Here is an 11424-nt window from a genome sequence, read left to right on the forward strand (position 1 = left end):
CCATACACCCTCACACACTCCATACACCCTCACATACTCTCATACACCCTCACACACTCCCATACACCCTCACACACTTGCATACGCTCTCCTTCAGGGTCAGGGACGGCAGCAGAAGGCTGCACCGGGCCCCTGCACTCACCATCTCGTAGGTCTGCATGGCCAGCTGCACCTTGTCATCACTGTACTCCTTGCACTTGCTGTAGGCACTCTGGATCTTCTGGAGGTGCTCCACACGCTGGGCTGACGAAAGCGTCTTCACTGTGGAAATATACTCCGCAGCCAGGACGTCGATCTCTGCTTTCTTATCTAATGAGGACAGGTGACAAGTGGAAGTGAGAAGCGGTGACATGCATCGAGGAAGCTAGTGGAGCATCACTGGACATGTCACTGTGCGCTTTCTGGACAGCAACACATCACCTTGCCTGGCTCCTATCATACACCTCATTCGCATATGGAAAGAGTGAACAACACAGCAAATCCTATAGAAACATCCTGCATGCTTCCATGAATAGTAACAGGAGAGACACGTACGGCTCTTTGCTCTGACTGAGAAGTGAGACTATCTGTGGTTACAAGGGGAGAGGGTCTACAGCAACTCCCACAAGGTTTCCAGGTGCCATGGTAGGTCTCACCAGCTGAGAGGTGGGAAAGAGAAGAACCTGGCCTAATGGCAGCTGTAAACTCATCTATAAACATTTTATAACTGTCTGAATGTCAATCATATTTCCAAGGAATGAAGTCTTCTCGTTCCCAAAATGCGACCACATGTGAAAACCACAGTGCTTCTAATCTGTAAGCAGTCCCAGCAATGAGCAATGAAAACTAAAGAATGCCCCTGTGAAACTTAGAAATCTCAGAGAAGGGCTGGAGAGATGGCTCAGCAGTTGGGAGCTCTGACTGCTCTTCCAGGTCCTGAGTTCAATTCCCAGCAACCACATGGTGGCTCACAACCATCTGTAATGGGACCTGATGCCCTCTATTGGTGTGTGTGAAGACAGCTAAGGTGTACTCATATACATAAAATAAATAAATCTTTTTAAAAAAAGATCTCAGAGCCCTCTTCTGGCATCAAACATGACACAGGTATGCAGGCAAAATACACAAACACATAAAAATAATTCAAAAAACAATCACATTACACTGAATATGATGACATGTGCCTTTAATCCCAGCACTTAGGAAATGGTTATATGTGAGTTTGAGGCCAGCCTGGTCTACAAAACAAGTTTTATGACAGCTAGTGCTGCTGCACAGAAACCATGTCTGTCTGGTGAGATTTGGACTATTGCAACATATTGAAATGCTGAATTCTGGATGCCACAGAGTGAACTCTCATGTAGCCAGCTTTGGTTGTGCAAACCTTGCTCCTTAATTTAAAGCTACTGATTGAATAAAGATGCCTACAGCCTGTAGCTGGGCAGTAAGAGAGGTAGGCAGGGCTACGGTTCCTAGGCTTAGAGTCTGAGGCAGGGATCATGAAGGGAGAGAGGAGAAAGGGGCTTTGGGGTAGGTGGGTTGTGACCACATGGTAATGAGGGCCAGCTTGTTGGAGTAGAAGTAGCCCGGGCACACAGAGAAACCCTGTCTCGAAAAAAAACAAAAAAAAAAAAAAAGAAGAAGTAGCCCAGCCAATTCGTGGCAAATGATATCTCAGAGTTATTGACAGGAAGTAGATGAAATATAGCACAGAAAGTTGGTATCTGCCCAGTGCTAATGCTTTAAGGCTTATTAAAAATATAAAGGTTTTGGCCGGGCAGTGGTGGCGTACGCTTTTAATCTCAGCACTTGGGAGGCAGAGGCAGGCGGATTTCTGAGTTCAAGGCTAGCCTGGTCTACAGAGTGAGTTCCAGGACAGCCAGGGCTACACAGAGAAACCCTGTCTTGAAAAACCAAAAAAAAAAAGAAAAACCAAAAAAAATAAAAATAAAAAAATGAAAAAAAAATAAAGTAAAGGTTTTGTGTCTTTTATTTGGGAACTAAATGATCAAAGGTGGGGCAGATGCCCCCAAATAATATTTACCATAACACCTATCACAAAACAAAACAGTAAATAAAAATTTAAATCTCATTGCCAGGCAGTGGTGATGCACGCCTCTAATCTCAGCACATGAGAGGCAGAGGTAGACAGATATCTGAGTTAAAAGCTAGCCTGGTCTACAGAGTCAGTTCCAGGACAGCCAAGGCTACACAGAGAAACTCTTTGTCTTGAAAAACCAAATGAGCCGGGTGGTGGTGGCGCATGCCTTTAATCCTAGCACTTGGGAGGCAGAGGCAGGTGGATTTCTGTGTTCGAGGCCAGCCTGATCTACAGAGTGAGTTCCAGGACAGCCAGGGCTACGCAGAGAAACCCTGTCTTGAAAAACAAAACAAAACAAAACAAAAAAAAAAAAAAAGAAAAATCAAATGAATAAATGAAAATAAATAAATAAATCTCGAAAGAAAAGAGAACGTTTCTTTTCAGTTTTATAAAGACTTTTTTATTAATTTTTTTGTTTTAGTTTGGTTGGTTTTTGGAGAGAATGTCTCACTATACAATCCTGGCTGTCCTAGAACTCTCTTATTTAGACTAGCCTGGCCTCAAACTCGCAGAGATTTGCCTGCCTCTCCTTCCCAAGTGTTGGGATTAAAGGTCTGCCACATTTTTATTAGTTTTTTTATGTGTGCATGTGTGGATATGTGCACACAAGGACACAAGGAGGCCAGGGGTATCAGATCCCTGGAGTTGGAATTACAGGTAACAGTGAGCCTCCTGATGTGCTGCTGAGAAGCTAACTCAGATCGTCTACAAACCCAACAACCACTGAGGCAGCTCTCCAGACCCTATACCAAATTTGCTTAATCTCAGAATCTAAATAATATCAGATTTCTCAACACCAACATGCAAGTCAGGAGACAAAGCAGAGATATTCTCAACATTATGAAACAAAGAGATCATAAAGACCCAGAATTCCACACCCAGATGAACAGCAAACAGAAAGCTGAAACAACTACTTTTTCTTTTTTTTTTTTTTGGTTTTTCGAGACAGGGTTTCTCTGTGTAGCCCTGGCTGTCCTGGAACTCACTCTGTAGACCAGGCTGGCCTCGAATTCAGAAAATCCGCCTGCCTCTGCCTCCCAAGTGCTGGGATTAAAGGCGTGTGCCACCACTGCCCGGCTACAACTACTTTTTCACATGCCTGCTGTCACCGGAAGTTCACCTTTAGCAAATTTACCTGTCCTTCTGTCCCTGTCAAAACAAACGGAGCAAATCAAAAGGGAAGACTTCCACGATTCAAGGAACAGGGTTCGCCAAAGAGAATGTAATCAGAGATTTTCAAGAGCGGCAAAGAAGGGTGGGAGAACACACGATCATCAACAGTCTGGGGAATGAGGACCCTTCAGCAGGATCTCACTCTGGCAGCCTGGGGGGGTAGGGGGAGTGGCTGGAAGCAAAGGGCAAAAAGTGGGAAGCAAAGAAAACAAAGTTATCAATAGCTGGGCGGTGGTGACACACGCCTTTAATCCCAGTACTTGGGAGGCAGAGGCAGGCGGATTTCTGAGTTCGAGAGTTTGAGGCTAGCCTGGTCTACAGAGTGAGTTCTAGGACAGCCAGGGCTACACAGAGAAACCCTGTCTCGAAAAACCAAACCAAAAAAAAAAAAAAAAGTTATCAATAACTCCAAGGAAAACAGTTACTCAGAAAAATCCTGTAAGAGCCAGGCTTAGAGGTGCATACCCAGCGCATGAAGGCAAAGAGGGGAATATCTGTGAGTTCAAGGCCACTCTAGTCTACAGAGTGAGTTCCAGGATGGCCAGGGCCACACAAAGTAACATTGTCTCAAAATACAATAAGTCATGTAAGTACAACACAGGGCTGCCCTGCAAACACACCCTCTTCACCAGGGACTGTAGTAGACCACACCCTGGAGACAGGCAAACAGTGCTTGCTGTCCAGAAGACATCTTCGGGCTTGCTTCAGCAGCTCATATACTAAAATTGGAACAATACAGGGATTAGCATGGCCTCTGCGCAAGGATGACATGAAAATCCGTGAAGCATTCCATGTTTTAAAAAACAAAACAAAAAAAAAAAACCAAAAAAACAGAAGACATCTAAACTGTCATAATAAAACTAGTCTGGAACTGATTAAAAATAAGAAAAACCAACAAGAGGGTAACAAACCCAGCAGGATGACAGTGGCAAGTAAAGGAGCTTGCCACCAAACCTGACTACCTGAGTTCAATTCCCAGGACACATGATGGAAAGAAAATAAACAACTCCCACAAATTGTCCTCTAAACCTCACAGAGACTACTGCAAGCACACGTACACATACAGACACATGTACACAAAAATGAAATAAAATGTAATTTAGAAAAAAAGAAGCCTGGTGTGGTGGTGTGCGCCTTTAATCCCAGCACTCAGGAGGCAGAGGCAAGTGCATCTCTGGTGAGTTCCAGGCCATCCTGGTCTACACAGTGAGTTCCACCTAAGACAGAAAGAAAGGAAAGAAGGAACAAGGGAAGGAAGGGTGAGCGGCAAGAGCATGTTGTTTAGAAGCAGGGTGTTGAAAGCCTGGCAGGACAGCACATTTCTACAATCCCAGTACTTGAGAGATAGAGGAGGAAGGATTAGGACTTCAGGCCAGCCTTAGCTACACAGCAAGTTCAAGACCAGCTCAGGCTAGGAGACCCTATTTGGAGGGGTGGAGGGACAGACAGTAAAAATGGCTCAGTGGCTGAAGATATTTGCCATCAAGCGCAATGACCTGAGTTCAATCCCTAGAAAGACCCGGATTCCCAAAGTTACCCTCTGATCTCCACATATACGCACACTATGACAGGTATACACGTGACTATGGATTTACACATACACAAAGCAATTAACTTTAAAAAGAGTGAGCTGGAGAGATGGCTCAGCAGTCAAAAGCACTAGAGTCTAAAGAACTGGACTTTGATTTCCAACACTCACTGTGGCAGCTCATAACTGCCTCTAACTCTAGCTAGGAGACCTGACACCCTCTTTTAGCCTCCACAGGTATCTACACACATATACACAGGCATATACACATAAATAAAAATAAGTAAATCTTTTTCAAAAGTTTTAAGTAGTGCTGGAGAGATGGCTCAGCAGTTAAGAGCACTGACTGCTCTTCCAGAGATCCTGAGTTCAATTCCCAGCAACCACATGGTGCTGACAACTATCTGCGATGGGGTCTGATGGCCTCTTCTGGTGTGTCTGAAGAGAGCAATGGTGAACTTATATACATAAAATAAATAAATAAATAAATAAATAAATAAATCATCAAAAAAACGTTTTAAGTATATAGAGCTGGAGACTTAATCCTCCAGCATCTCACAACCATCCTAACTGTAGCTCCAGTGAGTCTGATTCTCTCTCATCTCCCGACACAAGGCACACACGTACTACAGATACATAGATGTAGGCAAAACAATTATGCACGATATAAAACAAATATGTCTTTTTCTTAAGTATGGAAATAGGGGCTGGAGAGATGGCTCAGGGGTTAAGAACAGTGGCTGCTCATCCAAAGGACTCAGTTTCAATTCCCAACACACACATGGCAGCTCACAGCTGTCTGTAACTTCAATTCCAGGGGCTCTAATGCCATCTTCTGTCCTCTGGAGGCACCAGGCATGCACACCATGCACAGACATACATGCAGGCCAAATACTGGTAATATAAACTAATTTTTAAAAAACAGTTAAGAAATGTTTTTAGTAGGAAAACATCAAAAGACAAAACATTACTAACTTTTCAAACACTGATGGAATATTCCTAAACATCTGTAATTTTTTAATATTTATTTTCATTTTATGTATATGTTTTGCCTACATGTATATAAATACACTGTGTGCATGCCTGGTACCTGGTGAAGGATAGAGAAGGCTTTAGAGCCCTTGGGCCTGGAATCAGACGGCTAAGAAAAGCATCTGATTACTGGTACTGGATCCTCTAAAAGAACAGTGCTCCTAACTGCTGAGACACCTCTCTACTTCCCTTGAAACTGAACACTGACAAGATACCATAATGGAAGAGCCCACACCTGACCTCAGGTAATGGTCACTAACACGCAGTTCAGTGCAAGCATTATTTCACATATAAAATCAATAGCAATGTCATAAAAATGCCTTCCAGACACACATTTTCATTTGTTTAGACTTGAGTTCCACTCCCAAGATAGTTCACTACATATTTCAAAACTGAAAAACATAAAAACCCAAAATACTTCTGGCCTAAAGCATTTTGGATAAGGAATACTCAACTGATAAAACAGAGCAGAAATAGAAAAAAAATTAAAAGAGAAAAGCATCAAATGTGCTGACTTCAAAGGACAACAGTTGAGGAGGTAAGATATGAACCTGTGCAGGAACGGGAGACAGCCAAACAGTGGCCCACACATTTAATCCCAGCACTTGGGAGGCAGAGGCCAGTGGATCTCTAAGTTCGAGGCCAGCCTGGTCTACAGAGTGAGTTCCAGGACAGCCAGGTCTACAAGAAATAGGCTCGGGAGATGGCTCAGAGGCAGCGAAAGCATATGGACATGAGCCTGAATCCTCTCGAATCCTAGGATCACACTTAATAGCCAAGTGTAGTAGCATGTACTTCTGTAATTCCAGTGCACTTACTGGAGATGGGCGGCAGAAACTGGAAAATCCCAGCTAGCCTGTATATGCAGCAATGAAGACAACAAGAAACCCCGTTTATATAAGTAAGGTAGAAGATGAGGTCCGAACCCAAGGCTGTCTTCTGACCCCTACACATATGTCTGGCAAGTGTAAACCTCCCACACATACACACATATGCCCAGCAAGTGCAAACACACATACATATACACACACGCATACACACACACACACACACATTTTAAAAAATGCAGGGAACTAAACCTGAGTTAAAAGTACCAGCACTCCCCCGCCTTACCCAAGAAGGCTATGAAAGGTGCAATGAGAGTTTGAGGCCAGCCTGGGCTACAGAATAAGACCCTGTCTCAAAACAAACAAACACCAAAAAAGGACCTAAACTAGGCATGGTGGTGTACATCTTTAATTCAAGCATTCCGGAGGCAGAGGCAAGTGGATCCCTGAGTTTGGGGCTGGCCTTGTCTACACAGCCAGTTCCAGGCTAGCCAGGGCTACATAATAAGACCTTGTTTGAAAAAAACAAATAAACAAAAAACAAAAACAAAAAAGGACCAGCTCTCCTTCCAAGACCCCGTGCAATGCTAGCCCTCCACTATACGAGGTCTCTTCAGGGCCCTGTGATGTCCCATGTCCTCTCCTGTCTCTCTCTAGTGAAAACCTAGCTCAGGCTATACCCACCTTCTGTTCTCTGGTCTAGCTCTCGCATCAGCTGGAAGTTCCTCTGAAGTTCACAGGGAAGGTTCTCAATGCCTGAAAGATACAGTAAAGTTGCTGTACTTCTCAGTAAGACAAAAACCTGCCTCCACAGGTGAGAGATGGCTCAGCTGCTAAGAGCACTTATTCCTCTTCCAGTAGCCTCAAGTCCAACTCTCAGCGCCTATGAAAAGGCTCAGTCATCTGTAACTCTAGTTCTAGGAATCCAATACCCTCCTCTGGCCTTGGAGGGCACCGGATACATGTGCTACACAGACATACATGTAAAACACCCATATACATAAAATTTACCTTTTTTTTTTTTTAAAAAAGGGGGGGGCTGGCTTAGAAGTTAAGAGCCCTGGCTGCTCTTCCAGAGGTCATGAGATCAATTCCTAGCACCCACATGGTGGCTCACAACCATCTATAATGAGATCTGGTACCCTCTTCTGGTCTACAGGCATGCATGCAGGCACACTGCAGTCAGTATACATAGTAAACAAAAAAATAAAATTAAAAAAAAAAAAAAAGGAGTTCCCTTTAAAAAAAAAAAAAACTATCTCCAGGACCTTATACTAAAGCCTGCAATAGCAGGCTTCATCTATTTCTGTTCTAGTTTGGGGACCAAAATGATTTAGGGACCAAAATGATTAAGACCTTGTAGAGGTTGGGTGTACCAAACAGTGAGAACAACAGGCTGACAGTTTCAAAAGCACCAGAAGCTGGAAGATGCAGAAACCTGCCTCCAGAAGACACAGGCAGGGAAGATAGCTGAGACTCCTCCCCTGAACCACACCCTCCCACCCCCCTAGGTCACACACAGTGAACTTCATCCTCCCGAAGCTCAAGTTAGAACCTGGGTCCTTGATTTCTCCAACTATGTCCAGATCCCTATGAAGCCAGGAGCTGCAGACAATCCTGTCCCAAGACACTGTTCTCCCTGCAGGGCCCAACACAGCAGTCTCTAGTGACACAGCTATGCACATGGGAAAGGCAACCAGTGGCACTGAACAGGTGCCACTCAGCAGTTCACCAGTACCTGTGGTTAGAGTGAGCTGCTTGGCAAACCACCCCATTCTGCTTTTCTGCCCACACTGCATCCCCAGGTGCAGAGACTCCTCAATCCTTAAGTTTACAGCAGGCTCCAGCTCCCTCTCTGGGTCCTTCTGCACTCAAATATCTCCACAGTCGATAAGGCCAGCATTTTAGAGCTAAATCTCATAAAACTTGCTGTTTTAAGTCTGTAACTTCCTGAGCTCATCAAGACATTCCTTTCTACAGCTTGACTCCTGTGACCCTGGCAACTGTTTACCTTTCTACCTTCCTGTGGACCTCTACTCTCAGACAGAGGGACCCTTATCTGCAGCTTCTGGATCTCTATTTATGCCCATGTCTTAATCTTGTGAGCTTTAAAAAAAAAAAAAGTGTGCCCCAACTAATCAGTAAGTTGTAGAGAAATAAGACTCCTGCCAACACGTGGGTGGCACAGGGCAGGTAGGAAGAGCAGACAGGGACACCACACGATGCCAGCAGTGAAATGAACTCGCCTTGAACCCACCACAGAACGCTCACTGGACAGACATCAGAATAAAGATGGTTCACCTTGGAGTCCCACTGCCCAGTCCCAAGTAGAAAACGGGCACCCCACTGGCTAGATGCACCTTCCTCCAAAGAGTCTCAATTCTTCCACTATAGAGTGGGAAATAACCCTCCTCCCAGTTCTTGCCGGGAGTCCATCGCACCCTCTATAAATAAACGGGGTTACCAATGCCTGGGATGTCAAAGGTCAACCCGTTATATAGGACATCCCCCCTTGCCGGGCTGGCTCGTGATAGCACGAGTTCTCTCGAAAAACGCACCTTACTAGCCTAGAGCTCCTTCCTACAGCTCCACAGGCAAACAGCGTGTGTGTTTGGCTCTACAGCTAGATTAGCACCACAAGCCTCAGGTGAAGAAGGGGCGGGCCTCCCCGCAAGCTAGACTGAAGTAGAGAGGAGGGGATAGAGGCGTGGTCAGCGTCGGAGGTGTGGCCGAAGCGGTGAAGGCGGGCTGAGTCGCAGGCCACACCCCTCCGTGACGCACCTGGAATTGGCGCGGCGGAGGCGGTGGGACCCCGCGCCGCGCCCCACGCCCTCCATCCGCGGCCGCGCCCCAGCCCGACCGTAAGCCCCCACAGTCCCCATGATCGGTCCCCATCCTCCCCCGCATCCCGGAGCCCCGCACGGATCGCGGTGGGCCGGGGGCAGCGGCAGCGCGGACCCGCGTAGGCGGCGGCTCGGCCAGAGTGCTTACTGTCCAGATAGTGCTCCAAGTACATGGCAGTCGCCATCTTCGCTGCGGCCACGCTCGGGGTCTGCGCGAGCGGGCGGTGCCGCGGACTCGGGGCGGGGCGGCGCCGCGCGCTCACTATTCATGAGCCGCGTGCTCCGATTGGCCTGGAAGGGGGCGGGGCGTGTGAGGGCCCACCCCTATGCTTCCGGCCGGCTCTGGTCGCCAGGGGGCGCTGTGGGGCTTACCCTGAGGGAATGTGGGTGAGCAGTGAGCTCGGTTCGCAGTTTCCAATGTGGAAGCTACGTCTCTGGAATTGATGGTGACTTGTCGAGCTCTTGGCAGGGGACTCCACTTGCACGTGTGCTGGCTCCAAGCTTCGCCTGCCAGCCGACACCTGCCGCTCTGCCCGCCTTGTTCAGACCTGGAGTCTGGCCAGGCCGAGGAGCGACACCAGCTGCCTGTGGCTTCTCCTGGCTGCTTGGGCCTCCCGGAAGGAGACCCCCTCACAGGCATCGGTTAGCATCGATGCTCTTTGTGGCTGTCTAGTCCCGAGGGGGCGTGCCCACGCTGGACCTTGGTTGCCTTGACTCGCACTTCGTGGAGAAAGCACGCAAAAATACATTTTACATTCCTACGGCAACTCTGTTACAGTGCTGATACATTATTAACTAAAATCCATAAGAGTCCACTCTTAGTGTGATCTAATATTTCGGACAAGTGCATATTAAGTATCCTCTTTACAGCATCCTGAAGAATATTTTCACTGCTTTTAATTCCTCTGGTCTATTACACTAGCACGCGCCCCCCTCCACACACACACACTTGTAACCGATAAACATTTTAGAGTCTCTATAGCTTTGCTTTACTAGAATGTCATGTAGTTGTGTTTTACAGTATACAGTCTTTTCAGACTGGCTGTATTCATCTTATACATTTCAGGTTCCTCCATGTCCTAGTAAGGCTTGATAATTCACTTTTTAACTTAAAAATTATTCCATTGTAATTACCAGTTTATCAGTTTGCCTGTTGGAGGACATCTTAGCTGCTTGCAGATTTAGGCAAGTGTGGCTAGAGCTGATACAATCATCTGTGTGCAGGTTTTTCTGTAGACATCACTTCCAACTCATTTGTGTAAATATTGACCTTATGTTAAAAGTAGAGTGGTTTCTTGAAAAACAGCCAAGCTGTTTTCCACACCATTTTTGCCTTCTCATCGGCTCTGACAGTTCCCCTGGCTCCTCGTACTCACCAGCATGGTGTATGGTTAGAATTGTAGATTTGGGCTAGTCTCCAAGAGGTGTGAAATTATCTTCTTTTAATTCACGATTCCTAACAATATGTTTATGTTCAGCATGTTTACATATGTGTGTGGCATCTGTGTATCTTCTTTGCGTGTTAGTTTAAATGTTTGCGTAGACCTTGATCTACCTCCCAAGTAGGCTGTCACTCACTATATCCAATGTATTCTGTGCTGGGTATGGGATCCAGGTCTTCATTCCTGCTAGGCAAGTACTCTATCTACTGAGTACTTCCCTAGCCAGTCTTTTAGAAACATAACCCAGCCCAGCCTTTGCGCATCCTTTTGCCTCAGCCTTTAGGGTACTGTTGTTTTGGTTTTTGAGACTGGGTCTCACAATGTAACCCTGGCTGACCTGAAACTATGTAACTGGCCTCAAACTCAGAGATTTGAGAGCCTCTTGCTCATGTATTTTTCCTGACTTTATTATTTATTTATTTATTTATTTATTTATTTTTCTGTAAAAACACTGCTAGGGGCAAAACACAAAAATAAAAGTGAAAAAATTTCAGTTCTA

At 45.9% G+C, this 11424-nt stretch overlaps 1 protein-coding gene and 1 non-coding gene across 2 annotated transcripts in view; one reads left to right on the forward strand and one right to left on the reverse strand.

Annotated features, from left to right (window-relative positions):
* The window catches only part of Ing5 (inhibitor of growth family member 5), a 21415-nt gene extending 11723 nt beyond the window's left edge, over nucleotides 1-9692 (reverse strand). Inside the window, exons 1-3 of the mRNA XM_028755337.1 lie at nucleotides 9632-9692; nucleotides 7325-7396; nucleotides 143-309 (exon numbers count right to left, since the gene is read on the reverse strand). Coding sequence (XP_028611170.1) covers nucleotides 143-309; nucleotides 7325-7396; nucleotides 9632-9668 — 276 coding nt within the window. The 5' untranslated portion in view covers nucleotides 9669-9692. The remainder of the gene's footprint in view (nucleotides 1-142; nucleotides 310-7324; nucleotides 7397-9631) is intronic.
* LOC114610823 lies at nucleotides 3949-4052 on the forward strand. The gene has a single exon (XR_003709735.1). It is a non-coding gene; the product is annotated as a U6 spliceosomal RNA (small nuclear RNA).
* Nucleotides 9693-11424: the final 1732 nt, after the last annotated feature.

The sequence above is a fragment of the Grammomys surdaster genome, unplaced genomic scaffold (genome assembly GCF_004785775.1).
Source record: "Grammomys surdaster isolate TR1022 unplaced genomic scaffold, NIH_TR_1.0 126059, whole genome shotgun sequence".
Taxonomy (NCBI): domain Eukaryota; kingdom Metazoa; phylum Chordata; class Mammalia; order Rodentia; family Muridae; genus Grammomys; species Grammomys surdaster.